General features: G+C 52.4%; 1 protein-coding gene across 7 annotated transcripts; it reads right to left on the bottom strand.

The window, feature by feature from the left end:
- Positions 1 to 3,123: 3,123 nt before the first annotated feature.
- Positions 3,124 to 27,362, bottom strand: SLC35E2B (solute carrier family 35 member E2B). Of its 7 annotated transcripts, none has more exons than XM_058552674.1 (10): positions 27,221 to 27,359; positions 16,707 to 16,733; positions 16,383 to 16,591; positions 15,897 to 16,032; positions 15,249 to 15,376; positions 12,464 to 12,584; positions 10,540 to 10,593; positions 9,538 to 9,610; positions 6,972 to 7,117; positions 3,124 to 5,111 (listed from the first exon to the last, which is right to left on the bottom strand). In XM_058552674.1, exons 1-10 carry the CDS (start codon positions 27,274 to 27,276, stop codon positions 4,874 to 4,876), a joined length of 1,188 nt encoding a protein of 395 aa, XP_058408657.1. In that variant the 5' UTR covers positions 27,277 to 27,359; the 3' UTR covers positions 3,124 to 4,873. The 7 variants fall into 7 exon arrangements, with proteins under 7 accessions (XP_058408657.1, XP_058408652.1, XP_058408653.1 ...); XM_058552669.1 differs by having other exon boundaries at positions 16,266 to 16,591; positions 27,221 to 27,354; XM_058552670.1 differs by lacking the exon at positions 27,221 to 27,359 and adding an exon at positions 26,212 to 26,407 and having other exon boundaries at positions 16,266 to 16,591.
- Between the last annotated feature and the right edge of the window lie 247 nt (positions 27,363 to 27,609).

Below are 27,609 nucleotides of genomic sequence, written 5' to 3' on the forward strand. Positions count from 1 at the left end.
CTCCGTGGGCCTGGGCTCCACGGCGGCCGAAAACGCCGCGAGTGTGACGCTGAGGGGCGCCCGCTCCAGCTGAGCGCATTTCCAGATACGGTCTTGCCCGTCGGAGCCTCGCGCCGGCTCTGCCTCACACAGACGCGCGGCGGAGCTGGCGGTGCGTTCCGAAGGCGGCTCCCGCAGACTCCTGCGAAGGGCTGTGGAGACCCTCACTCCGCGGGTGCCTCTCAGACCTGCTGACGCCGAGAGTCGAGACGTCCTCTTCCCCGTCTCCCGTTAACTGGTCACAGAAAAATGAGAATTCAACGTCCGGACTCCCGGGAGAGGACGGAAGACCGGCATGCATTCACGTTCCCTGGACCTGAGATGGCAAATGCAGGACGAGGCAAGAAATCAGGGCACAAAAAGGGAGTGAAGTGGGAGTCTCTTCCTCCCAGAATAGAATGTTCACTTTCTGTATCCCTGAGTTCCCCGGGGACGGGGAAACCTTTTTCTCCCTTCACGCTGGAAACTGCTAAAGGCAACAGGAAACCACCACTTCAGTAGCACCAACACATGCGAGTTACACAATGAAGAAAACACAGTACACGATTAACGTTTACTTTACTTGTGCAGAACAAGAGCCACAGACGGTTGCTACCATGGTGGCTTGATACAGGCAAAAATAACCAGAAGGCATCCCCAGGATTAATTATACAGCATCAATTTATCACATGGGGAAATTAACAGTGATTCACTAAATTATTTAACAGAATCATTTTCTAGAAAGTACTGATCTAGTCACATAAATACTGAAATAGGTGAAATACAAAACACTATAAACATTTTGTACAATGTACTTGTAGTTCTCCACAGTTTTGTTTGGTATAAAGCAAATATAATTTGGCTCTGACGTCAATGATCATTGATACCGATTTTCAAGTTTTTCAGGGCGGGGAAGTCACCCTGACGGGCCCTCTTCAACGTGGAGCCCACAACACCCCCGGGGCCGGTTCAGACTCAACTCACAGGTCTGCTAACAGCCTAGAAATGGCAAATCAGCTGAATGAACAAAACAAAGACTCTGCCGGGTAGAATAGTTTCCAACTCAGTGTGGACATCTGGGCATGGACCCAGCAGCCATCAGACTCAGAAATCAGAGCCATCGGGAAAACTGAAGAAATACTCGAGACACAGCAAAGTGGAAGGCTTTACGCCTTGAGCTGTAAGTGGAGCAGCTGACCCACGGTCAGCACAGCCTCACGGCTCTGCTCTTGGCTCCCCAGCCAGGACAGAAACAGTCACTGGGCGAGCTGGGATGTTCTTATTTATAAGCTAAGAAAATGAAGAGGGCCCAACCAGGGCAGGTATGTATTTTAGCCCTTAGGACAACGTTGGTCAAAGGCAAAGCGGAGAAGAGGATTTCTATCTGTAGTAACATCCTTCTTTCAATTTCCCAACGCAGGGAAACAGTGAAAATACTTTCAGGTCTTAGGAAGCACAACACCCGGACAGATTAAAAAGCCATGCTGTGCATCTGTCATCCCCACTGGCCCCTCTGAGTGACCATGCTCGGGAGACTGCCACAACAGGAAGCAAAGCCCAGTGGTTTGGGGAAGTCTTTCAAAGGCAGGCCACAAGCCCAGCTCCACTTGGCTGATGTTCTTTGTGCAGCACTTTTTCACTGTTTCTGATTCACCATGTTCATTTTCCTCAAATTAAAGACACATTTTGGGTTGTGCAATAGTATTCTCAGCTTTCCAAGGCAGATTATTTTAATGCTGATATGAAGGAAATTATGACTATCGGAATTTAAAGAAAAAAAGCTTTCTATGCCATTCAGTACTGGAAGTTTCCTTGAAAGCCAGAGATCTGTACATCTCTAAGTATCAATGTAAGCAAGCAGATGAGATGACTCGGAAGCCTGGTTCAAGTGTGCGTGTTTACAGAGGCACGGGCAATGACCACGGACACGGGAGGGATTGACCCAATGTAAGTAACAAGACCCAGTGTCAACGCTGGTACAGCACGTCTTTGCCGGTCCAATAAGAACATACCATAGGGGCCAGCCCCCTGGTGTAGTGGTTAAGTGGTCGAGCTCCACTGCTGGTGGCCCGGGTTCGGATCCCAGGCGGGCACCAATGCACCACTTGTCAGGCCATGCTGCAGCGGCGTCCCACATAAAGTGGAGGAAGATGGGCACTGATTAGCCCAGGGCCAGTTTCCTCAGCAAAAAGAGGAGGATTGGCGCGGATGTTAGCTCAGGGCCGATCTTACACACACACACACAAAAAACCTTAAAAAAAAAAAAAAAGAACATACTATAAACACTACTAGACAAAGTTAATAAAAGAACATATCATGTCTGTACAGTCATTAACAAATGGCCAAGCCAGGCTGCGGGTTTTGACTTTCTGCGCAGAGCTGTCCTGGAGATGCCCAGTGGGCAACTAGGGGTCGAGACGAGACTAATGGCAGGAATGTAAGCCAGAGTGAGGGCGGTGCCGGCCACAGCACATGTCCTATGCTCTTCCCACCCAGGACAAGGAAAGTCTCAAAAGCAGCTCTGCAGGAAATTGCCTCATTTACTAATAATTTAGGGAAATGTTCGTTTTGTTTCTGGTCCAAAATTTAGAAAATCGAAACAGGCTGAAGCCACTTGTGAGGGTGGAGGGAGGGGCACGCCATGACGTGCAGCTTTGTAGTTCCACATGAGACAGGGGCCAGAAATCCCTAGTAATACTGGGACGCAGGCGACTGCCTATCTCGTTACACTCAGGTGACAAAGTCTGTGAGAAGGCCAACGTGAAGACCCTGCAAGGGGGCAACCAAAGGCACGTCCCCTTCTCTGTTCATATCCCACTGTCGGCAGCTGGCGCAGCAGCCACCTTCTCGAAGGCGGAGGCAGGAGCCCCGTGGAAGTGGTGCTTTCACTTGGGTTCTCACAGATCAATGAACCATCCCACCACCCCAGCCACCTCCAAGCAATCCTCTTAGCTTTGTTTTGGGGGAAGCAGGAAAAGAGGAGTGGGACTAGAAACCTGGGGAAGCCACGGGAGAAACGTCTGCACAGCGAAGGTGAGCTGGTCACGCACGCAACGACACGCCTGCCTGTCCTCCAGACGCAGCTCAGCTTCATGAAATAAAAGGCCTCATTTTCATCCATCATCATGGCAAACTTTTTCAGGTAGGCAGAACTTAATGAGACGTAATTATTGCTCTTTGTTACCAAGACATTTGACCTACAGGACGGGCTGTTTTTATATTTTCCAGTTGAGAAGCCAACTGGAAAAGCAGTGAACCAATTATGGGAGCCAAGGACCTGAACCGCAGGGAGGGGAATGACACTTAGGGAACAATTAGTGCCTTCAACTCCTTTCCTCAGTTAATTCGCTCAGTCCCAGCAGGCAAGCTTCCGACAGCCAGGTGGCCAGAGCATGGCCACTAGTTGGGCTGCATCTGATAAGCCCCACAACTCGAGCTTGGAGCAATGGGGAGGGCCTCAAGGACTGGCTGGCGATGGACCTGGTCTGATCAGAAATCCCACCAGGAGGCGAGATGAGGGATGAGGTGAAGAGGTCAGGAGCCTCGAGCCGACACAGGCTCTGGGAGGGGCCCGGCCGGCAGGCTGCGGTTCAGAGGGGGCTCACCCTGCACAGGCGGTGCATCCCAGGAGCATCTGTGCCTGTGCTTCCTTTTTAAAAAACTACTGTCATTTTAAGTGCAGCATAACAAAAACTGAAAACACTGCAAACCTTCTTCCCACTGCTCCCCCTGCTCATCCATTCACAAGGGAAAATCGCAACATCCTCTTCCATGAGACCAAGTTAAGGCTCGGCTCCTGACCAGCTGAGTGAAGAAAGCGCACCCACGGGAGCCCTTCAGCACAGCCTTCGTTACATACACGAGCCCAGGACAAGAGAGAATGTCAGCATCTCCCTGCCCCAAGTTAAACACTGAAGATGTCTGTCCTCAACCTCTAGGGCCGGAAATCACCACATCGGGGGTCACTGGCCAGAGCCCTGGCCACAGGTGAGGGACAAGACCTTTGGGAGGTAGGGGCCTTAGTGTAGCACAGACTCTGAAAGGGGGTGGGGCACCCCTCCCCTCCACGAATGACCTGTCCGCAAGTGGTACCTTGCCAGATGCTGGCAGCTCTGGGGTGGGAGGACGCCTCAGGTGGAACGGTGGCAAGGCAAGGGCCCAATGCCCCGCCCTCAGCAGCAGGGGACCCTTTGTCTGCACCCTATCTGTCCCCTCCCCACTCTGCCCAGCTCTGTGGTCTCTCAGGCTGCTGTGACCTCTGTGCCTAGCTAGTGGGCGAAGTGGCCTCTGTCCCAGCACAGCAGTCTCCCCAGATGGCTGAGGAGTCGGGTGGCCTTGGATGGCTGGCCTGGGGATGCTGGGTTCCCTCCGCTTGCACCAAGCGGGGAGGGGCGTGCACTGGGACCCAGCTCTGGCTTCACAGTTGTCCCCCCCAGAGGAATTTGGGCCTGGCCTCCCTGCAGCTGGAACTGCCTGCCCGGCGAGAGGTGTGCAGAGGCTGGTCCCTGGTCCCAACACCCTCCCGTGTGCTCAGCATGGGGTCAGCGGGACGCGGTTTTCACATTATTTGGTGATGGCTCAGTGGCAGCTGGCTCTGGTCTCTACCCTAGGGAGCTGACATCGGGGATTCCCCATTCAAGTTCCTGACAGTTTTGACTGAAGACCCAAAAATGGAGCAGGAAAGGCTATACATCCCCCAGTCTCCTGCACTCCAACTGTGACCTGTGGAGGCTGGGTGTCCCCGAGCCTGGTTTCCAGGGAGCAGGAGAGGCGGAGGGGATCCCGTGTCAGCGTGGAGGACAGCAGCAGTGGGTGGCGCCTCAGGGCCCTCGGCACGGGCTGAGGTTTCCAGAGCTCAGTGGTGTGGTCTGGGGTCCTTAGGGACCAGCGACTCCATGTCATCCTCCGGCGTCCTGCTGGTGGCTGCAGCGAGGCTCTGCATTGCCTCCCGCTGGTACTGCCTGGCCTTGCTGTAGAGCAGGACGCCAGCTGTTACCAGAACGGTGCCAATGGCTGACAGGCTGGTGACTTTGTTGCCAAAAACTATAATACTGAGCCAGATGGACAAGGCGTGCTTCACGGTGCTAGCAACGCTGTAAGGACAGAGGAGGGCCAGAGAGGGTCACAGCCTGCACTCAGGCCTGTGTCCAGCCCCACGGCCCGCACACGCCAGGCGAACGGCAGCGCTGCTCTGGCACGGTGGCAGCTGAGCGCAGGGCGGGGCCGAGGACGCCTTTAATAGCCTGCTCCCTTGCCCCTCCTTCTTTCTTTCTTTTTTGGGGGGACTTTTTATTAGGAAAAACGTTGAACAGAGACGTAGGGAAATGATGAGAGCCATACTCTCATCTTCTAGACTTAATAATTAACATTTTGCCTCATTTGCTTCATCCTTTTTTTGACTGAAATATTTGAAAGTAAATTATAGACATTATGACACTTTACCCCTAAATACTTCCATTTGCTCTCTAAAGAGAAGAAAACTTCGCACACACCTGTGATACTTTACAGCACCAAAGAGCAACGGTCTCTTAGAGAGACTGTCTGTTAGGTAAGGACAGCGCTGTACAGACAATGCTAGGACTTGTCAAAATAAAGTGAAATACACCAAAATGTCAACAGTGTTGTCTCTGGGGTTGGGATTGTGGATAATTTAAACTTTATTTTTTGTACTTTTCTGCCTTTTTCAAACTTTCTATAATGAGTAAGTATTGCTCTTATAACAACAAAAAAGCTATTTTCTTAAAAAAATTGGTTTTCTGTTATCTTTTTTTGAACCATCACTAATGATCACTGAAAAACAAAGTTGCAGGAATATTTGGAAATAACTCCTTGCCCCAAACAGAAACAAGAATGTGTGACAGGGGCAGTGACCACCATGAGCTCCAGAAGAACTCAGAAATCACGACTGCTCGTGATGTTCCTGCAGACACCTGCTATTCAGGACCCAGGAAACGTGAGGGCTGGATGGGCAGCGGTCCAGCCACAGCACAGCACCTGCGGACCTGCACAGGGATGGTTCTGCTCCTTGACTCCTGAGCTGCAGTACGTGGCTCGTGCACTGCACAGCTGCTGGGCTCAGGTGGATGTGAGTATTTACTGTCCTGGCCCAAGCCAGATGAAAACAAGCAGAGAGAGGATTGGGCTGTTCCAGAGAGTGGCGACAGCGTGTACGCCTGGATAAACTGAGGCTGCTGCAGGTGCGGCTCAATGAGGCTTAACAGTAGCAAGATTCAATCACATCTAGGGACAATTCCACTTCTCTCTGGTGACAATTCAGGAGTTACAGAAAAAAAGACCACGCAAGAGTATGATGTAGCCAAAGCTGCAGGCATCAGGACATGGATTTCTAGGCCTGCTAGGGACATCGGCACATTCCTTTCTATTTGTTACCGAAAACTCTCCAGTCTTTAAATTGTGCTTTCATTAAATCTGTCCAGTTATGGAAGTGAAAAGAAGCTAATGAGATGTTCAGCTCACCTCTAAGTTCCCAGAGCTGTGCCATCCAGTATCAGAGCCAATGGCCACGTGTGGCTATTCAAATTTAAAGTGATTAAAATTAGATAAAATTAAGAATTCAGATCCTCATTGTGCTCACATTTCAGGTGCTCAGTAGCCACATGTGGCCCATGGCTCCCCACCTGGACAGCGCAGTGACCAAGCGTTCCATCACTGTGGGCAATTCCACGGATGGTGCTGGTCTAGACAGAAGAATACTCAAACTACTCCAAACAACTTCGACTCTAATGTAACCATTTCTAGCGGGGATTTCCCTAAAAATCTATTTCACACACTTCCTATTTGTATTTCAAATAGCACCAATACAAAACTGCCTAGTAATTATGATGCATGACCAGTCGTTACAACAGCATTCTGCAATCACAAATATCTTTCATCAACACACCCAGATTCCAAGTCTTCTCCTCTGCAGATAAGCTGGGGGTCCCCATGCTCACCTGAAAGTCACAGGGGAAACTGCCCCCATGAGGGCGTAGGCCGTGGCGCTCTGCAGGTGGAAGAACACGCCGTCCGTCAGCAGCAGCAACGCGACATCCTGGTTGAGACTGAAGCTCTTCCCGCTCCCCCCGATCACAGGCAGACCCTATGTGCCAGGACAAACATGATGCTCTGCAGGGGCCCTCTTCTTGTGATCAATCACCCATGGAAACACAGAGTGCCACCCAGTCCTCTGGTAAATGAGCTGAGGTGGAAGAGAGCTCTGAAGAGAGCCTTCCAGGGCGGCAACTGAACAGCATTTATCAAAACTTTAAACATGTGCATACACATGCCAACGAGCACGTGAAGAGACGCTCAACATCACTAACTGTCGGAAATGCAAATCAACCCTACGAGATACCACCTCACATCCATGAGGATGTCTACTATTAAAAAAAAAATCCCAAAAACAAACAGAAAATAACAAGTGTCGATGATGATGTGGAGAAAAAAATTAAACATAGGAGGAGGATTGGCAAGGGATGTTAGCTCAGGACCAGTCTTCTTCACCAAAAAAAAAAAAAAATTTAAAGAGAATTACCATATGATCCAGCAAATCTGCTTCTGGGTTTATACCCAAAAAACTGAAAAGAGGGTCTTGAAGAAATACTTGCACACCCATGTTCATAGCAGCATTATTTACAATAGTCAAGAGGTGGACATAACCCAACTGTCCCTCAAAGGATGAATGGATAAACACAATGTGGTCTATCCATACAATGGAGTATTAGCATTAAAAAGGAAGGAAATTCTGACACAGGCTACAACACGGATGAACCCTGAGCACATGCTAAGTGAAATAAGCCAGTCACAAAAAGACAAATACTGTGCTATTCCACTTACATGAGGTCCCTAGAGTAGTCAAGTTCATAGAGACAGAAAGGAGAATGGTGGGTGCAGCGGCTGGGTGGGGTGGTGAAGGAGTTCAGAACACACTTCCCCTGAATATGCCTCTTTGGCATAAGGATTGTTTTCAGCTAAAGACAATTAGAAAACAGCAGGTGCAAGAAGGATGCTCTGAGCTCCCTTTTTCTTCCTGAGAGCAGAACAGGAAACCCCCTCAGGGAAGAAACAGTCGAATCCTCAAGGACAGGAGTCAGGCCGTGAGAATTCTGCGCACAGACCGTGCTGAAACAACTGCCATCTTCCGGCAGCCTGCCCACACAGTCCAGTTACTTTTCCACAATTGTCTCTTTGTTCAACTGAACAGGAAAACGCTCAGGTTTTGCAGCTTCTTTGGGTCTCTGCTGCCTCGTGAGGGCTCCGGTGTCACATAAAGCTTATATTAAATAAATCTGTGTGCTTGTCTCCTCAGAATCTGTCTTCATGTCAGTTTAATTTATGTCAGTTTGAATTCTCAGGCCCAGCTGGAGAACCTGGGAGGGGAGAGGTCAAGTTCTGTCTCCCCTACAGGGGGAATGAGGAGTTAGTGTCAAATGGAGACAGTTTCAGTTTGAGATGACGAGTAAGTTCCGGTGACAGATGGTGGTGATGGTTGCACAACAATGTGAACATACTGGATGTACATTTAAAAATGGTTAGAATGGTAAATTTTATGTATGTATATTTTACAATAAAAATAATTTTAGATGTGCATATTCTTTCAATTAACCATTCCAATTCCAAGAATGTGTCCCAGAGAAACACCCTCATCTGCTAAAGACATGACACAAGAAGTTCCCTGCTGTGTGTACGTAACAGGGAAAAGCGCCAAGCAATCAAACATCCATCCACGGGGCAGTGATGGGTTAGGGCAGAGCCACACCAGGAGCACGATTATAGGACGGGGCAGCCCAGTTCCATTTGTGTTAAAAACAAGAAGGTCCGCACAGATATATAAGATTCTTTTATAAGACTAACAGAATCACACTACATACCATTACCACGTACAGTCACGTCGCTTAATGACAGGGGCACGTTCTGAGAAACGTGTCGTTAGGCGATGTCGTCGTTGTGGGAACGTCAGACTGTACTTACACAAACCTAGGTGGGCTCTATGGTACTGAAATTGTGCGACCACCGTTGCACATGTGGTCTGTCGTGACTGAAGCATCGTTAAGCATTTATGTCACGGCATGCATGAGTATGTTTCTAGCCACACAGATGCCTCTGGAAAGGGGTCCTCTAGTAGGACTGGGAGGGACCCAGAGACAGACCTTCTCTCTTGTTTTACATATTCCTGCCCTGTTGATTGTTCTACGGCAGCCATATGTTACTTTAAAATAACAATAATAATAAAAAATAAGCAAGTCTAAAAACCCTCACATACAAATTTCAGAAAACTCCTACAGCTGTGGATTGCCCCCGGTGGGCAGGAACTCGCATCACAGACCCGCCAAGGTTTGGCTTCCACTTTCTCTCCCTTCTCCTTGGAGGCACGTTCACTGACTCTCTGTGAACAATTCAGCAAAGCCACAACACCTTGAGCTAGCCACGTGCCCTGGAGTTTTAAATCATTCGGCTCTTGACTCACTGAGGATAAACGGCAGCGCAGGCAACAAGGAGCGTCCCATTCCTGAAACTTACCATGAAGAAGACCCAGGCTGGAACCAGCATCGCCACGGCCGCAGCGCTGGTGTAGAACTGCAGCTCGGCAGCCCTGCGGGGCAAGAGAGGCACCTGACCCTCTGTCCACGCCGGGAAGAGGCCAGGTTCCAACCCAGATACTCCACAGCAAGAACCCTCTAAAGTACCCAAGCACACTAGAAGCTTCTATTCTCCTGGGAGGACAAGGAGGGCCCGGGTGCGACAGAGCCAACCTACACGGCTACCGGAAATTAAAAGGCAGCCACAGAAGAGCTGGTTGTTCAGGTGCCTTGATGGGGTAGCTCAAAACAGTGGGTTTTTTTGTGTGTGTGTGTGAGGAAGATCAGCCCTGAGCTAACATCTGCCAATCCTCCTCTTTTTTGCTGAGGAAGACCGGCCCTGGGCTAACATCCATGCCCATCTTCCTCTAACTTTATATGGGACGCCACCACAGCATGGCTTAACAAGCGGTGAGTGAGTGCACGCCCAGGATCCGAACCGGCGAACTCCGGGCCCTGGCAGCGGAGTGCACGCGCTTAACTGCTTGCGCCACCAGGCCGGCCCCAAAACAGTGAGTTTTTTAATTGCAAGTTTCAACAAGGTACTTTATTTATTTATTTATTTATTTTTTGTGAGGAAGACCGGCTCTGAGCTAACATCCATTGCCAATCCTCCTCTTTTTTTTCTTTCTCCCCAAAGCCCCAGCAGACAGCTGTATGTCATAGTCGCACATCCTTCTAGTTGCTGTATGTGGGACGCGGCCTCAACATGGCTGGAGAAGCGGTGCGTCGGCGTGTGCCCAGGATCCGAACCCGGGCCGCCAGCAGCGGAGCGCGCAAACTTCACCGCTAAGCCACGGGGCCGGCCCAACAAGGTTCTTTTAAACGCCACCTAAGCCAAGATGGGAAAAGTGTTCGGTCTCCAGGGCATCCTGTTCTCCCCATGGGCAGGGGTCCTCTCCGGTGCATGAAATTGGAGATTTCACTTGTTAATGATACTTACGAGAACCTGTATTTGTCCCCGCTCAGGAGCTTTTTTGAAAAAACATTTTGCAAACTAGAATAAAGAAAAGAAGAGGTCAGCCGTCAATATAGGAAGTTAGCGTGAGCGGCAAGCAGACGAAGCGCTGTGGCTCCCAGCAGTGACAATGCTGGTCAGCACCTCGGCCGGCCACTGCATGTCTGCTGTGAGCAACTCACACTGGGCGTTTCCTAGGCATCACTCCACCACGAGCGGGCACCATGCCTGTCCCCTCTTACAGATGGGCAAACCGAGGCACTGAGAGGTTGAGCAACAGGCCTGAAGTCGCCCAGCTCTTAGGTGTCAGAGGATCCCAGGATCCCAGAGTCCCTGCTCTAAGTGCTGCATAAAACCCCACTCTGAACCAAGAGTTCCCGTAAATCAGCAACTGCCACGGGCTGGGCACCCAGGGACCCAACATGTGGCGCAAGTGAACAAAACTAAGCACATGAAGTAGAAAACACACGTAGCAACGTGTAGAAAAACACAGACAAAACCCCTGAACGGGACAGACGGACCACGGAGAACTCACACACAGCCAAGGATAAAACTAAACAGCATCCAGCTTCCTCAGGACACAGGAGTTGGCACTTAACTAACGACTCTGCCCTCTGGACTCTAGAAGCAGGGCTTTATTCTATTGTAATGAAAAAATTTAGTCGAGGATGAAATCAGACAGAAGCTGTCTCGACGGAACCATAAACCTTAACAACCGTTTCAGAAACACTGAGAGCACAGATCAGGAGCCGTTCAGAGAAGCTCACCGGCTCCATCTCCCGCCTAGGGATTTCACTACAGGACAGTCAGAAACTTAGACGGAGACTCGTGTCAAAAAAAACCTCCTCGCAGATTTAAACAGAAGAATCCTTTAGTCGTGGAGCATCTGCGAGGTGAATGAGGAGGTGGTCACAGAACTCTGGCTTCTGGACCAAGTCCAGCCAGGAAGCAATGCTCGCAGGATCACACTGAGTCATAAAGTGAGATGCAAACTGAACATGTGATCTCACCCGCATTGTTTCCATGAGCTACAAATGCAGAGGGAAAAAGCTGGAACCAAGTACGTGAAGTGTAAGAAATGAAATTAAACATGATTTTTGTTTTTACTTAGCAGTATTATTCAAAACCTCAAGGTGGGCCTGTTCCACTTTAGCGGTAACAGCAGCAGTAACTCTTGGATACCCATGCTGTTGCCTCCTCTCTTCTCAGAAATAGGAGAAACCTAGAAGGGATTAGTAATTCTGAAAGAACAGGTTTTGCTGAGGTGTAAGTGTGGCCTTCAACAGCACAGCCCATATGCAAGACGACCCATTCTAGACTAATCTAAACAGCCGCTCGAAATGTGATGCTGTCCCCTCTCCTACTGCAGGACAATAAAGCCTTTCCTCACTTCTCCTCTGCCATCCGGCCACAGGTCCACACCACATGAGTCCAGCTCTCATTGCCCTCTTTGCAGTGGCAATGCAGGACACAGACCACCCACTAGGCAGGAGAGGGGCCACTCGAACAACCGGAGGGCTCCTGGCCACCACTCCAGGAACCGCCCCTTGTTCCAGCTATAAGACAGCCTCTTCTGTTTTCTTTAGCTTGAATGCACACATATTTCCTATGTGGGTAGGGCTGTGTTTACTTTGTGCATTTCAGCATTTATCAGCTACCTGTATCCCTACGATGAGTGTTTTCAAGTATTAAGACCATGTATCGTCAAATTCTGGCTTCTTTTTTGAGAAAAAGTGACCTTACTGGGGCACTTACTGCTTTCTATTTGGAAAAGACAGCATCAGACGTACCCAGCTTTGAATACGGGGAGTGACTGAGTTAACCTGGATGCAAATACCCACCATCCAGGTGACGGAAGGCGAGCGCTACTTCTCGAGCACACCGTGTCCCCACGCTCTTCATGACTCACCAGTCCATGATGTTGGTGGATAACGCAGCTGAAAACCCCAGGATGTTGAAGCTTATCTCGGTCGCTGTGCACAGCGCCAGCCCTGCCATGACCGGGATAAGGGAGAGGCTGACCAGCAACCCTGAAAGGGCATAACACACACAAGAGACGGCAGGAATCAGTACACCTGGCTGCAAACTCTTGTCCAGGTGCCAAGGCTGCTTCTACCCCCTCTATGAAAGCTACAGACTTGCACTTTAATCTGCAAACAAGTACATGTTCTACCAGATTCTTTATGTGGGAGGGAAAATACTGCAAATGAAAGTCCACGTCTACAAATAAGTCCCATTACCCCTCCAGAGCCAGGCACCTCAGGAGGCTGTTTCTCTGTGAGGTGCATCTGCTGGGCCTGGGGGGCATTATGAACCAGACCCGAGCCCTCCGCTTGGAAACCCCACCTCCGTGCACGCACCCATGGTTCCACGACTTCTCACTTGCAAAATGAGGAAGGTGAATGAGATGGTCGACAGTGGCCAGGTAATTCTATTAAAAAGGGAAAACCAGGGGCAGGGAGGGCTGCCATTTAAAGCCTGAAGCAGGGAGGCTTCTATGAGTGCCCACGTGGACTTTATTCCTCTTTTTTAAATTTTATTTTTATTTTTTTGCTGAGGAAGACTGGCCCTGGGCTAACACCCGTGCCCATCTTCCTCTTTTATATATGGGACGCTGCCACAGCATGGCTTAATAAGCGGCGTGTAGGTCTGCGCCCGGGATCTGAACCTGCTATCCCCAGGCCGCTGAAGCAGAGCCCGTGAACTTAACTGCTGCACCACCGGACCGGCCGACTTTATTCCTCTTAGCTTCGTTCTGAAATCTAACAACCTGAACAAGAATGGTAAACAAATCCATTCAGTGCGATGGAAAATCACGGGTGCGGCCCGCACCGTCGCGCTGGAAACGGGGCACCACACCTCGTCTTCACCTCTGCTTTCATTCCAGATACAGCACTGAGTTTATGCGGAAGCTCAAAACAGACGAGGGTATGAGCCTTCTGTGCTTAGGAACAGGGAATAAAAGCCCAGCCCCCAGACGCTCTATGTTGACCTCGCAGGCAGCGGTCTTCTCCCCGTCACAGGACAGTGCTGTCCAGAGCAGTAACTCAGACTCCTCAGGAAGATCAGTGAACTGACGAGTCTGTGAGTCAGTCAACACAGCCAAGCCACAGGCCCCGAGCAGTCACGAGGCCAGGAGCATAAGAAAGGTGTGTTGGGGCAGTGGGTGGGGGAGATCTGCGTCTCGAGTGCCCTCTCGGTTCTCCATCATTTGGTCTCGTCCTCTGGTCTGCCTGGAAATTTTTGTTGAATGACGCACATTAAGTATGAAAGGCACAGAGAGAGCTAGATACCGTGAGTGCAGTCTCCTCCTCCAGGAAGGACTTGTTCTGCTGCTGGGATGCAGTCCAGGTGTGACAGATGCCTCCAGCCATAGGGTTCCCTAGATTTGGGTCCCAGATGAAAGTCCGGGCCCTCCCCCCTTGGCAGACCCTACCGGCTCCTGCTCTTCAGCCCCATGAGGCTGCTCCGCCCAGATTCCCAGCGCTGCTCGAGAATTAGCAAATGCCCCTGTGTGGAGGGGAGGTCGGGGTCACTTCTTTGGGTGACTCTTGGCCCCAAAATCTTGGCCCCATGAGTCCTGGTACCTCGGCCACTCTCCAGTGCCTCCCAACACATTTCTTTCTCCTAAATTTTGTCAAGAATTTCTAATTGTTCTCAGCAAGAGAGCTGTTTTGCTACAAGCTTATCCACCACAGCTGGAAGGCAAATCATGTCTTAAAGTCATTTGAAATAAACCTTTTTGTGTGGTTAAGCTACCAGCTTGATGTGCAATCAGGCTCATTTGTTTCATGTTGCTTATAATTTTTAGGAATGACGCGACTTGATTTTGCTTTACCATCAGCTAAAACGTCTGCATGGCTCCCAAGGCACATCTGTGAGAAGGCCAGCTGTGTCCTTGTCCCCTCAGCAATTCTCCTCCCTCCCTCTACGGTAGGTACTCGCCTTATTTTAGGATCTTGCCATTTTCCTAATTGAAGCAAGTACATATCTACATCTATTAGTGCTCGTCTTAGAAAGATTACATATTATATGCAGTATTCTGCACTTTGCTTGTTTTCACGGAACAATATCGGATATGCTCCTTCTCATAGAGGTTGTAGGAGAAACAGGGAGTGTGTGTAACGTGTAACTAGCTGGAAACAGCCTGCCTGTCATTAAAGGTTGGAGATGAGTAAATAAATCCCATGTGCTGAACCCTGGGGAGGACGGAGAAGCACAGCTGAAAAGCAGAGAGGAGCAAGAAGTGACAAGGACGAGGCGGTCAGAGGGGCCAGGAAGGATGCAGGTGGGTGGCAACTCAGGAAGGGCAGTCGGGCGCTCCGTCCAGCAGGGGAGCTAGGACAAGTCACTGCGCCTGCCGGAGCTGAGCCCTCCTGCCACCAGGCACCACCTCGCATGGCGCGGAAGACAGTCTTATCCTCCTGGGATAAGGGATGGCCCCTGAGGTTGGTCATCACTTCTTTCCCAGCTCCTACTGCCCCCACCAACCGGAACGCCTCTGACCCCCATGCAGCAGACGCGAAAAAACACCTGAAGTGAATGAGGCAGCCTGTGACCCCTACGAAGACGGGAGAGAAGTGACGGCGTTCGCCAGCGTGAAAGTGACCCCAGCCCGGATGGAGCCGCCACGCCAGGCACAGGTGGGCAGGGGGAGGGTAAGGAGTGGGTGCCAGCCGGAGGGGGCCTCTCACCTGTGTCCTCGCCTAGGATCATGCGCGACATGATCACGGTGAAGATGGGCGCAGAGCTCTTGACCGTCTCAGCGAACGAGACTGCCACGTTTTTCAGGCTGACGAGCCCCAAAACCACCGTGGTGAACCTAAGAAGCCGACAGAAGGTGAGGACGGATCAGCTCTTCTGTAGGAGAGACGCACTCGCTGAGGAGCTAGCCCGGCCGCAGGTACCTCCAACCCAACCCCGCTTCTCCTCCTCCTCCTGCCTCCTCCTGCTCACTGGCCTTCCTCGCCACTTCCTCTAGGCCGGGCCCTCCAGGAAACGGCTTTGCCACCCACCTGCAAAGACTTCTGCTGCTCCACCGTCACCAGAGCATCAGCCCCAGGGAGGAGGAGGCATATTACTCTTAAACCATCATTAAATTGCTTTCATGGCTGTTCCAGAAACAATCTGATCAAATATATGTGGCATTAAAGCCACAAAACCAAATATATTTGTTGTCCTAAAATCTATATAGCCCTTATAATTTTATAATGTTTACACTGAAAACACACCTATCATCAGTTAATCATGTCAGTCAGCTGACTTCACATTCTTAGTGATGGGAAAGATCTTTTATATATAAAAACACTTAGACACTCAACCAAAAATGTCAGATTCCTTACCTCATTAGACCCACAAACAGCATGATCATAATGAAGTTGGGTGGATAAGAAAGCCGGGTTTTGTGCTGATACAAACAGCAAGGAACAAATATTTTAATGCATCCAATAAACGTAGTTGACAGCATTTGCACAGCACCTGAAGGAGGGAGACGAAGGGGCCAAGCTGAAAAAAGAGAATTATTTCCCTTCCTAGTGCACAGGCAGACAGAACACGCCATTCCATGTTCCCAAGGCACCCTCGTCTCCCAAGCTCTCCTCCTCCCTCTAGGGGGCTGTTGGCTCTTTCCTGCGCTTGTCACACATAACGCACTGACCCACAAGCGCAAGGGCCCCTCGGCTCTCGGCCCCGGATGCTAAGGATCTGGTTACCTAGCATGCCGGGCTCCCCCTCCAGCAGGGACAAGATGTACTTGTTGAGAAAGAGGGTGCAGAAGCTGAAGAAGAACCACAGCGTGAGGTGGAGCAGGGCCCGGGAGCTCCACACACCCAGGTCCGACTCGATGATGGTGGTCTCCGTGATGGTGATGGTGAGCATGTTCTCCTCCGGGGCTCGGTCACTCTTAGCGAAGACAATCTTCTCACTTCGGTGGCCGAAGAGAGAGCCCCACTTGAAGAGCGGCTTTCCCCTTGCCTTCTCCTCGGGGCCAGGGGTGAGCTCAGCCGCTGCCTGGGGTTTTCCTGACACAGACATGCTGCTGCCACAGCGAGAGAAAGGCGTTTATCTCAAGGACAGCGGCCAGCATGGGTCATGCTGACTCCCCAGGTGCAGGGAACCCAGGAGGGAAGGAAGCGGCGATCCTGGTGGCATGCCTCTCCCAGAAAAGTGTGGGGCACAGGCTGAAACAGCAAGAAAAGCAAAGGTGTTAGTTCTGTCTGTGAACATTTCAACGTCCTCCACATTTTAATGACCAATTTAACATAATTTGAAAAATGCAAACATGGAATTTCGGCCTTATTTCCTTACTGTGTTAGTCCACTGCCCTGGGACGCGGGCAGCCCTGGCTGTAGCGTCCCATCCTCTTGGCTGCCTTCCCCTCACCGCAGGGCAGGACCCAGAACCCCCGTCTCGTCGCCCCAAGACCCCTGGCCCCTGAGCTGGCTCAGCTCAGCCCAAGCCTGAGGTCTGTGCCACCTGCTCCCTGAGGCTGTCACAAGGGGTCTGCACCTTCCCACCCATTCTGGGACCAGCCAAAGCCACGGAGGAGAGGGGCCACCATCCTGGGCCTCTCCCCTCATGGATCTTGGTCCCACAAAAACTTTTCCGGCTGGGCTCTCCCAGGCCCTCACTGACTTTTTAATATTTTGTCCAGCATTTCGAGTTGCTCTTCACGGGAGGACTGCTCTGCCACTGCCAGAGACATTGAGTTTTCAATCCATCTAGTGGGTTTTATTTTTTTTTTTATAAATTTTTATTTTATTTATTTATTTATTTATTTATGTCCCCCAAAGCCCCAGTAGATAGCTGTATGTCATAGCTGCACATCCTTCTAGTTGCTGTATGTGGGACACGGCCTCAGCATGGCCGGAGAAGTGGTGCGTCGGTGCGTGCCCGGGATCCGAACCCGGGCCACCAGCAGCAGCGGAGCGCGTGCACTTAACCGCTAAGCCACGGGGCCGGCCCTATCTACTGGGTTTTAAATTTCAATCATGGCATTTTTCATTTATGGGTGTTCTACTCAGTTCCCCTTCAAATTGGCCTGTTTTTCTCATAGCGTCTTATTGTTTCCTTTTCGATTCCTTCTTTACATCTTGCATTTTTCAGTCTCTGACAGTGCATTATCCAAAGACCTTATCAACGTAATCCTGTCTTCTGTGTCAGCTGAGGCTGGCTCTTGGGGGACAGTTCCTGGTGCACTTCATACATAATCACCTTCAGCAGATCCTGATATGTGGAGCCCTGCACTCTGGGCTGAGAGAATTCCTTCTAGAGCTGAGGGTGTGCCTTTAAACAGGTTTGGAGTCTGCCTCTGCCAGGCGCCCCAGGGGTGTCACCAACCCAGGACCAACTTTATGCTACTTTCTAGACAAACCCTCAGCATATCAAACCTACACCTGCTTGGTGCTCAGGCCTGTGGTCACGATTTCTCAAGCGAGAACCCTCCCCTCCCCTCCTAAGGCAGAACTGGTCTCTCCCCTGTGCTGCTCGGCAAGTTCTCCAAGGTTCTCAGTGACAAGTGTCTGCCCCATCTCAGGAGGGCCGGAGTCTGACCTCCTTCCCCTGTGACATCAAACCTGAGTCCCCAGGCTGCCCCCACCTGGCCCAGGCAGCCAGCCTCACATGGCTGACCGCTCGAACTGCCTGTTCGCTCACAGTTTCTGAGAGCTGGGGTCCCCTTTTATCTAGAAGGGCTCAGTTACGTACCTGAAAGGGCGCCCGTTCTATTTTACCCCTAACGTCTAGGCGTGCGCAGCAGGGGGTATTTAGCTGTTGAGCTGGCAGCACTGAGTGACCAGGGGGTGGCTCCTCTGCCACCCACCAGCACTGAATGAGGGATGCACACTGTCACCTCCCGGCCGAAACCCCTCCTAGGAGCTCAGGCCACCTGCCCCACCGCTCCCTGCTCCTCTGCCTGCAGGCGCTCAGAGGCCTCAAACGCAGCATGATCCAGACTGAACTCGGGGCTCTCACCACACCAGCAACCTGGCTCCGGCCCTGCTCCCAGGCTGGGGCAGCACCAGACACTCAGAACCATTCTTCCCCTCCCTCCCTCAGCTCCCAATGTGCGCTCGTCTGTCCATCTAGCACTCTTGGTCTGCCCAGTCATCCCACTAGCTCAGTGCCACGAGGTCCCAGCAAGCACCCTCGGCTCTTCCAGGCCACCCACGTGCAGCCCAACCCTCAGTACACTAGGGCAGCCTCTCCAAAATGCACCCCAGACCATGACAGGGGCGCACCTGGCCCTTCCAGGGGCTCCTACTGACCCTGGGATAACCGTGAGCTCTTCAGCCCCTTGGGCGCTGACAGCACCAGGTCTCCATTAAAACGCCCACCTCCTCTCGCTCTTCACCAGCCCAGTCCGACTGTCCTGTTTGGGGCGACAACATGCTGGGAGCTAAACCTCCATGGGCTCAGGAATCCCCTGCAGCTGGACTGGCTGTGCCCTGAGCTGGGGACGTAGGGAGTCTGTGCTCCCCCACCACCTCCTCCCCTGCCAGGAACAGGCGCCTGGCTGCAAGTGGAGGTGAAATGTAGGAACAAAGCCCAGTGTTATGGCGCAGGGTCCCTAAGAGCAGAGAGAGACAGCACCCCACCCGAGCACCCCGGGGGGCCCCAGACTGCGCCTCCTAGGCTCCTCACTGCAGGAGCCAAATAATCCCAGTCTGTGCACACCCAGCGTCCTGGCTTCCCGCCGGGCCCTCTCCCGGACTGGCCGCACGCCCACCTTCCTGAGGCCTTGTGCCCTGCCCTCTCTCCTTGCTCCCTTCCACCTCCAGGACACATTTCCCACCCCTCTGTGGGCTCCACCCTCCCAGGAAAGCTCCCTGTCAGGGCCAAATCCTAATTCCAAGGCCCCCAACAGCATCAGGTCCCTCTCTTCAGGGACTCTGGCATGGTGTATGTCACACGTACCCTACAGCCACTGCTGAGTTTCCAAAACCAAATCTGCTGGCAGGACAAGGAGTCGACGCTCCAGAAACACCCACAGGACCAAGAAACACAACGAAGAGCAAAGGTGCATGTTGCAGGCCCGGGCAGGCAATCTGCTGTCCTTCCTCGTCCAGGCACAAAACGAAGCTTGGGTTCAAAATGCGTGGACTGCCAGCTCCACGCGACCAAGCATCTCCCTGCTTCACTTAGCTCTCATCTGAGAAAATCACCACGTCCCGGGCAAAACTACTGCTAACAGCAGGTTCTCGTTCCCCTCCTCTCCAAAGTCCCGAGAAGCCGTGTGACCCAACATGCCTGCTCTCACCGTGGCATGGTCAGAGATTTAAGGAACTAGGAGCCACCGTCTGACAGACGCACACGTTCTCCCCGGATCAAGACCTTCAGCAAGAAGCTGCTGTGTCAGTGATGTTTCAGCTCCTTGGCTGACTCTCGGATGTGGCCAGGTGGAGAGCTCCCACGCTGGAGCCGCCCCCGCCGAGGCAGCCATGGCTCTGTGACTGTCGCCGACCGTCCCCACTGACCGCTGGAAACCGCCAACAAGACCAATGCCATCAGATTCCAGACCCAAACTGTCAGATGTGACCTTTCGAGAGTCACTGCAAGTGACAAGGAACGATGAGAGAGAAAACCAAAGCGCTCGGCTGAGGCTGACGCGGGAAGAGGGCCAGCGGCCCGGGGCTGTGCGCACCTTCAACTCGCACCAAAATCCGCTTCACGAGGTCCTTCCTGCAGCAATTTTTGTTAGTAGCAAAGCACAACCTAAATGTCTTTCGAATGGAAGAAACAAGTACCCATCTACTCGTGGAACAGGAGTCCGGGCAGTCAGAGGACAGGCCTTGCCACGTGCGCTGACAGGTAAATCTTACAACTGCCGGAGCGCTGACACAACAAGACTGAGTCGGGGAAGGAAATATACAATATGGTATATTTTTGGTATGGTATTTAACAAAAAGCTGTTAAATACGCCAAAACGTTATATGTTGTTTATAAATAAAAACATAAAAAATTCTGAAAAAGGGTGAAGAACAAAGAAGTCAAGCCATGGTCATCTCCTGGAGGAGAAAACGAATCAACCCAAGAAACTTCTGACACAGCACTTAGGACGCACGTGCTCAGATTCAAGACAAAAAGAACTCTCAACAAATACCGACCTCTAAATGGTAGGCTTTTTTGCTGAGTCATGAGTTAGGAATTCTGGATTGAACAAATAAATAAATATGTTGTAGACAATCGGAGCGAGATTTGTTACTGTCGGCGAAGACAGTAGCACACAGAAAGAAGGAAGCAGAGAATGAATCCTGTGGTGCTGGCCTGAGTGGAGGCATCAGGTCTCAGAACTCATGGTTTTGAGAGAGAGATGGACAGAGGAATAGCGAGAGGTAGACACGGATGTGCTTGTGCACAATGCCTCTACTTCTACACCTGTTCACAGCTCTGTCCACTGTGGGGCCTCGCAGCAAGACAGCCCAACAGCGACGAGCGCACCCACTGCCCTGACATCAGTTTCTAAATCTCACGCTCCACCGAAATGAACCAGCCTCCTGGAACAAACGGCCAATGCCAGGCTAGGGCATTAGTTGAGCCAGAAAGAAAGGAACTGCTCAAGGAATGACGGGGACACGGTAAAAGGACACAGGAGCAACAGTGAGGGAATGCCCTCTAGTGAGACCTGGGGCAGTGTGAGGGGGAAAGTGAACACGGCCTTAATAAAGGATTAGAACCTACTGAGTAAAATAAGGACCCGGGTGCCCACAGTGATAAACAAATGAGGAAGAAGAGAAAGCTCTTCCTCACGGTACAAAGCCAAATGACCACTGTAAAAGGAAAGATGGAATCAGAAAAATCACCCTCAGGCAACCATCACCATAATCAGACTAACAAGCAACTCAGACGCTACAACTACCAGATGAAAGTCCAGAAATAACAGGATAGTTATATCCTACAAGGTGCATGTTAATTACAAGGGGAATGTCAGAGAATTGCAAAGGGTAAAAGATAAGGAACACTTCCTCGGAGGAGGAGGAGACAGTGGGGGAGGGGGGACCTGCCTATCAAGATACTAGGACTTTTAGGGCATGTGATAACTCACTGCAGAGATAGACAAATAAACAAATAAAAAAGAGTACAGGGTCCAGAAAAAGGTCTATGTGTACATGGAATCTGGACCTATGACAGAGTGGTGGTGCGGGCTATCGACGAAGGAAAGCTTCGTCAGTCTATGATACTAGGATAGTTGTTATCAACACCCGAAATAAAGAAATTGGATCCTCATCTCACAATTCAAGAGAAATAATTAGTAACATCATGGAGCACTTACTGTGAACCAGGTAGGGTCTGAGGAAGCATTTTACATACATTAACTCAACAAACCTTCCAACCACCCTCCTAGACAGGACTACCCTCATCCGCATGAGCCACACAGAGAAAGATGGCCTCAGGCTGTACTCCTGTGTAAGACTTAATGTGTAAAACTTTATGTTTAGGGAAAAACGTAAGAGAATGTCTTTCTGATTCTCAAACCCAAAAAGCATTACCCATAAAAGAAAACATGGACAAAACAGACTAAATTGGCAAAATTAAGAACTTTTGTTTCATCAAAATACACTATAAAGTGAAAAGACAAGTGACAACCTGGGAGAAGACAGTTACAATGTGACAAAGGATTAAAATCCAGGATATATCAAGAATTCCTACAACTCAATAGGAAATATGGGCAAAAACACACATCACAGAAGAGGATTTCTAAATGACCAATCAGCCCAAGAAAGGGTGCTGTATTAGCGCTCTACTGCCCTATAACAAATTACCCCACACGTGGCAGCTTAAAACAAAAGAATACTTAGGCCCTCAGTTTCTGTGGTCCAGGAATCTGGTAGCAGCTCTGCTGGGTGTTCTGGCTCAGGGTCTCTCGTGAGGTTGCTATCACGGTGGCAGCAGGGGCTGCAGTCCCATCTGAAGGCTCGACTGGGGCTGGAGGATCTGCTTCTAAGCTCACTCACATGGTGTGGCTGGCATTCACTTCTCAGTTCCTTGTGGCTGTTAGCAGAAAGCCTCCCTCAGTCCCTTGCCTGATATGGGCCTCTCCACAGGACTGCTCACAACCCGGCATCTGGCTTTCATCAGAGCGAGCCAGCTGGGGCGAGAGAAAACACCCAAGAAGGAAGCCTTCTGAAGCTTTCTGTAACCTCATCTCAGAAATGGCCTCGTTTCACATTTGCTGTATGGCATTCATTACAAGCAAGTCCTAAGTCCAACCCAACCTTAAGGGGGGAGATTACAGAGGGTGTGAACACAGCTGAGACCACGGGGTCATCCCGTGAGACCAAGGGATGCCTGCCACAGGCACTCAGCCTCAGTAGTAATCAGGGAACGGAAAAGTAAAACCCTCGTGAGATGGCATTTTATGCCACATTGGCTAAAACTAACAAGTCTGACAATACCAAGAGTTGTTGGATAGATTTCAATCAACAGGAACTCATACATCGCTAGTGGAAGTGTACACTGGTACAAACACTTTGGAAAATAAGTTGGCATTATCTTGAAAAGTGAACATGCTTTATACCCTTACAACAGCCATTCCGTCCTGGAGAATTTCCCCCAGAGAAAGTCCTGCACGTATACATGGCAAGACGCATATAAGAATGTCCAGAGCAGAACTGCTCATCATCACCACAACTGGGGACACCCAACTGTTTATCCGCAGGAGAATGAAAACACAAATTGTGGGATTTTCACACAATGCAATATTGGACAGCAGTAAAAAGGAATACCACGTAGCAATACACAAAAAGAGTGGAGTGACATGCAGGTCTTCTCAACACGCATGATGGTTGACTGAATGAAATCAACGTTTATCGAGAACTAGCCTGGAGTCTAAATCGTGAACAGATCACGCACTCCGGGATGCAGCAGAGACCCTTAGAGGCTGTCCTAGGCATCACATGCGAAAGCTGGAAGGAGCTGGAGGTCATCAGGTCCTGAGCTCAGAGGGTCCTACTCACCAAGGTCCTGGCCAGGATCATAGCTGCCTTCCCGGCCCGTGGCTCACGTGTTTCCACGGCCCCTTCTTCTTTCTTAGTTCACGTGATTTAAGTTGCTTTCAGTGAGAAGTAATTCTTGCCCTGCAAAAGACCGAAGGTCAGCGACCCTAATCTAACAATCAAAAATCGACTTTAAGAGCCAACAGCTGACCTTACCCCAGTCTGCCTGGAAACCGGTGGACCTGGCTGGATGTGGGGCATGAGGAGCACTGGCTACCCACAGGCCACTGGAGATGAACGTCTGCCTCATCTCCCTCTCAGATAAGAGCACAAATAACAGGAACTAAACCATAGCCTTCTCTGCCTCGCATGCAGTAGCTGGCTACTGAGCTGCCCTTGGTAGGCCAGGGGTCGGCTCAACTCTTCTGCCCTGAGCCGTCCTCAGAAGAATGTGCACATGTAGGACTAATAGGAAACCAGGTCTACTGAAATGCGGTAAGTGACACATCACAGGAAACAAATCTGTGACATCTTCACTTGGTAAAAGCGTTGCACTGCATGACACAGCCTAAACGGGTCCAGCCTCCGCTGACCCCTGCAGGGAGGGGCGCAGGACCAGCTGGGAAGGTGCCCTGGGCTCTACAACAGAGACAAAGCCGTGGTGCTGCTGGGACCCCCGCGGCGCATTCACCACTGAAAAAAAGTTCAGGGAGAGGTTAGTGAAAATAAAGATGCCAGCTTCCCCCATCCAATTCTGCAGACCCCTAAATTCTAGGGCCCGTCCCCCTGAGATTAAGAATCCCTGTTCTAAAACAAACAATTTAAGATGTTCTCAAATACCTGGTGAGGAAATCAAGATTGGTTCAGATGGTCAGCATGGCCGTTTTAGATAAAACGTATGAAAATCTATAAATTTTATACACTACAATTCAGAAAATCCACGTCTGGGACTTGATCCTGAAGAAACTATCGAACAAAGGTCCATGCTTGTACATACAAGATGTTCAATCAGCTTTATTTTTAACATCAAGCAACTGGACAATATCCAAGTGTCAAATGAGGGATTTGTAATAAACTCTGGCACGCTCACATGACAGGCACTCTGTGCATTACCATGGCAGCCACTGTAGCCCTACAAGTTTGGACAAAAATGTATTTATCACAGACTAAGTCAGAGCAGAGTTACAAGACTTTTGTATAATATGCTCCAATTTTAAAAGTATGAATGGTTCAGAACATGTGCCAAGCGACCAACTGCGGTCAGCTCTGGGAGGTGGATTCTCAGATCCACTAACATTTTGTTTCTTTTTTTTTTTGCATTTCTCTAATTTTCAATGCATTTGTATTGCAAACGGGTTATTTTAATGTAAAGACCTCCTACTCCCACTCTCGATGACCCGTGTCATGCTGTTTAATACTGTTTCACTCTGCTTTAAAATGTTACTTGCAAGTTTAAATATTTTTGGTAAAGTACATTGTACTCTACTAAAAAAAAAAACAAACCTTTAAAAAAGCCGCTGAACAGACACTCCATCTCTAGACAGAAGTTTTTTTCTTAACAGCAGCGGTAAGCACTTCGGGCAAACGACCTGGACGTCCCCAAGACCCAGGAAACCAGGTAAAGAACTGGATGAAGTTGTAGCTCGGACTGGCCGTTACCCAACCCAATTCACAAACCAACATTCCGCTAGAACCAGCACCGGCAGGACGGCAGCCATTCTATAATGTCCAGTTTTCTAAAATCCTGGGCAGAAAAAACACCAATTTCAACGCATTCGTGGGCGTTCGTGCCCTTTGGCTCCAGAGCAGATGAAACGTCTTTACCTGGCTCTTTCGGGGACGGCAGCACCTGCGGCTCCAGGTCCGGGGGCTTAAAACAGAAAACCCCGAGCCCCCGCCTGCGTCCTCCGCCCCGCGTGGCCCCGGGGTGCGGCGAGGAAGAGGCGGACGCAGGGTGGGAACGCGGCGCCCGCCTGCGAGCCCTCCGCAGTCCGGAGCCGAGGCCTCGAGTTCAAGCGGACGAGCGTCCCGCGGCCGGGCCGTGCGCTCCGGGACCCCACGCCGGCTGCCCGGAGCCGGTGACCGCGGGCCGCGCCGTGGGGCCTGCGAAGCGGGGGCGGGAAGACGCTCCACGCGGTGGAAAGTGACTAGGAGCGCAGGGCGCGTGATGGAGAAGGGACGGCCCTACCCGGCCTCAGGGCCAAGGGACCTCTTGAAGGAGGGGACAGCCTCAGGCCGAGAGGGGCAAGGGTGTGCAAAGGCCCTAGGGTGGGCCGACTGGCGAAAGGACGGCGTCCGGGGGGGCCATGAGAGGAGGGGAGGGGGCTGCGAGCGGGCCGGCGCGGCGGGCTTTGGCCCCGAGTGCGATGGGCGACCACCAGGGGCCCCCCTATCGTTTGTTTTATTCAGCGTTTCCGCGTGGACCGGCCGCGCCCTCAGAGAAGGGACCCAGACACGCGCATCACGAAATCTACTCGCGACGCAGGCCCGGAAGCCATCGGGACGGGGCGCCTCCCCGCACCCCCGGAGGCGGCCTCAACCCCGGAAAGCGCCGTGGGGCAGATCCCGGGGACTGCCGCGCCCCACGCCGTCCCCTCCGGCGGCACGCGGCCCCGCCTCCGGGCGCGCGTCAGGGGAAGCCGGGGAGCCAGGCCCGACGGCCCGACGGCCTCGGGCGCCCCTCGCGCTCGCCCGCAGCCCCCGGCGCCGCGGCTCCTCCACCCACCGGTCGCAGCAGGGCCGCGGAAGCACGGCCGGGGTCTCCGCGCGCATCCGGGGGGCGCGGGGGACGCCCGGGGCCTCCGCCTGCGGGCATCGGCGACAGCGCTGCCGCTCGCGGTCGCGGACAGGGCGCACACCCGGGGGCTCTCGCCGGCGGCAGCGGTCACCCCAGGGCGCTCGGCCGCTCCGCGGCCGGGTCCTCCCCCAGCCGCCGGACGCCGGCGGGGGCCGCGGGGGCGAGCTCCCGGGCGGGGCGGGCGGGGGCGTGGCCCGGAGAGCTGGCCAGGCGGCCGGCGCGCGCTTCCTGGCCCAGGGCCCCCGCCCACATCGAGGTCTTAAGGGCGCGCGGATTTAAGGTGGCCGCGCACCGCCGGCGGGGATGGCGGCTTCCGGGGTACAGACGGGGCGGCCCGCGGCCACCGGGGCGTGCCGAGACGGGGGCCTGGGGCGGTGGCTGCTGCGGGGCAGGGGCGGACACACCAGCCGAGCAGCGCCTGACCACGGGGCAGCCACTGGCCCTCCGCCGGGCTCTACGCGAGCGCCGGGCAGGGGACAGGGCGAGCTGCAGGCGGAAGTACCCGCATCCGGCCCGGAAGCGACGCGCCGGAAGTGACGCGCAGGAAGCCGGCGGCGGCTCGCCACCGCCCTGTGGGACCCGCTGCTCAGTGCTCTGATCGCCTGGGATTCCCGGCCGTCCCTGCACAGCTGGGGACGGAGAAGCCCCCGTTGGCGACGGCACCCCCACGGTCGTCCCCTGACACCCTCCGGACCGTACCACGGTGGCCCAGGGCGGGGTGTGGTGTTGAGATGGCTCCCTCCTTGGCCGCCCATTGTCACAGTCCGGACCGTACCGCCGTGGCCCAGATGGGGTGTGGTGCTGAGATGTCTCACCCCCCCCCACCCTCACTCCGCGGCCGCCCATTGTCATAGTCCTGACCGTACCACTGTGGCCCAGGCGGGGGTGTAGTGCATGGCTCCCCCGCGGCCGCCCATTGTCATAGTCCTGACCGTGCCACTGTGGCCCAGGCGGGGGTGTGGTGCTGAGACGGCGCTCTCCGTGGCCGCCCATTGTCACAGTCCGGATCGTACCACCGGGGCCCAGGGGGGGGGTGTGGTGTTGAGATGCCCCACTCCCTCACCCTCACCCCGCGCCCGCCCATTGTCACCGTCGGGACAGTACCACTGTGGCCCAGGCGGGGGTGTGGTGCATGGCTCCCCCCGCGCCCGCCCACTGTCATAGTCCGGACCGTACCACCGTGGCCCAGGCGGGGGTGTGGTGCTGGGCCAGTCCGCGGAGGCGCTCGCCCCTAAGCCCCCAGCGGCCGCTGTCCGAGTTTTGGTTTCAAGGGACAGCAAATACAATCCAAATAGGCCTACTTTGGAAGAGAAAGACCAGGGAGTG

Source organism: Diceros bicornis, chromosome 13 (genome assembly GCF_020826845.1).
Source record: "Diceros bicornis minor isolate mBicDic1 chromosome 13, mDicBic1.mat.cur, whole genome shotgun sequence".
In the NCBI taxonomy this organism is placed as follows: domain Eukaryota; kingdom Metazoa; phylum Chordata; class Mammalia; order Perissodactyla; family Rhinocerotidae; genus Diceros; species Diceros bicornis.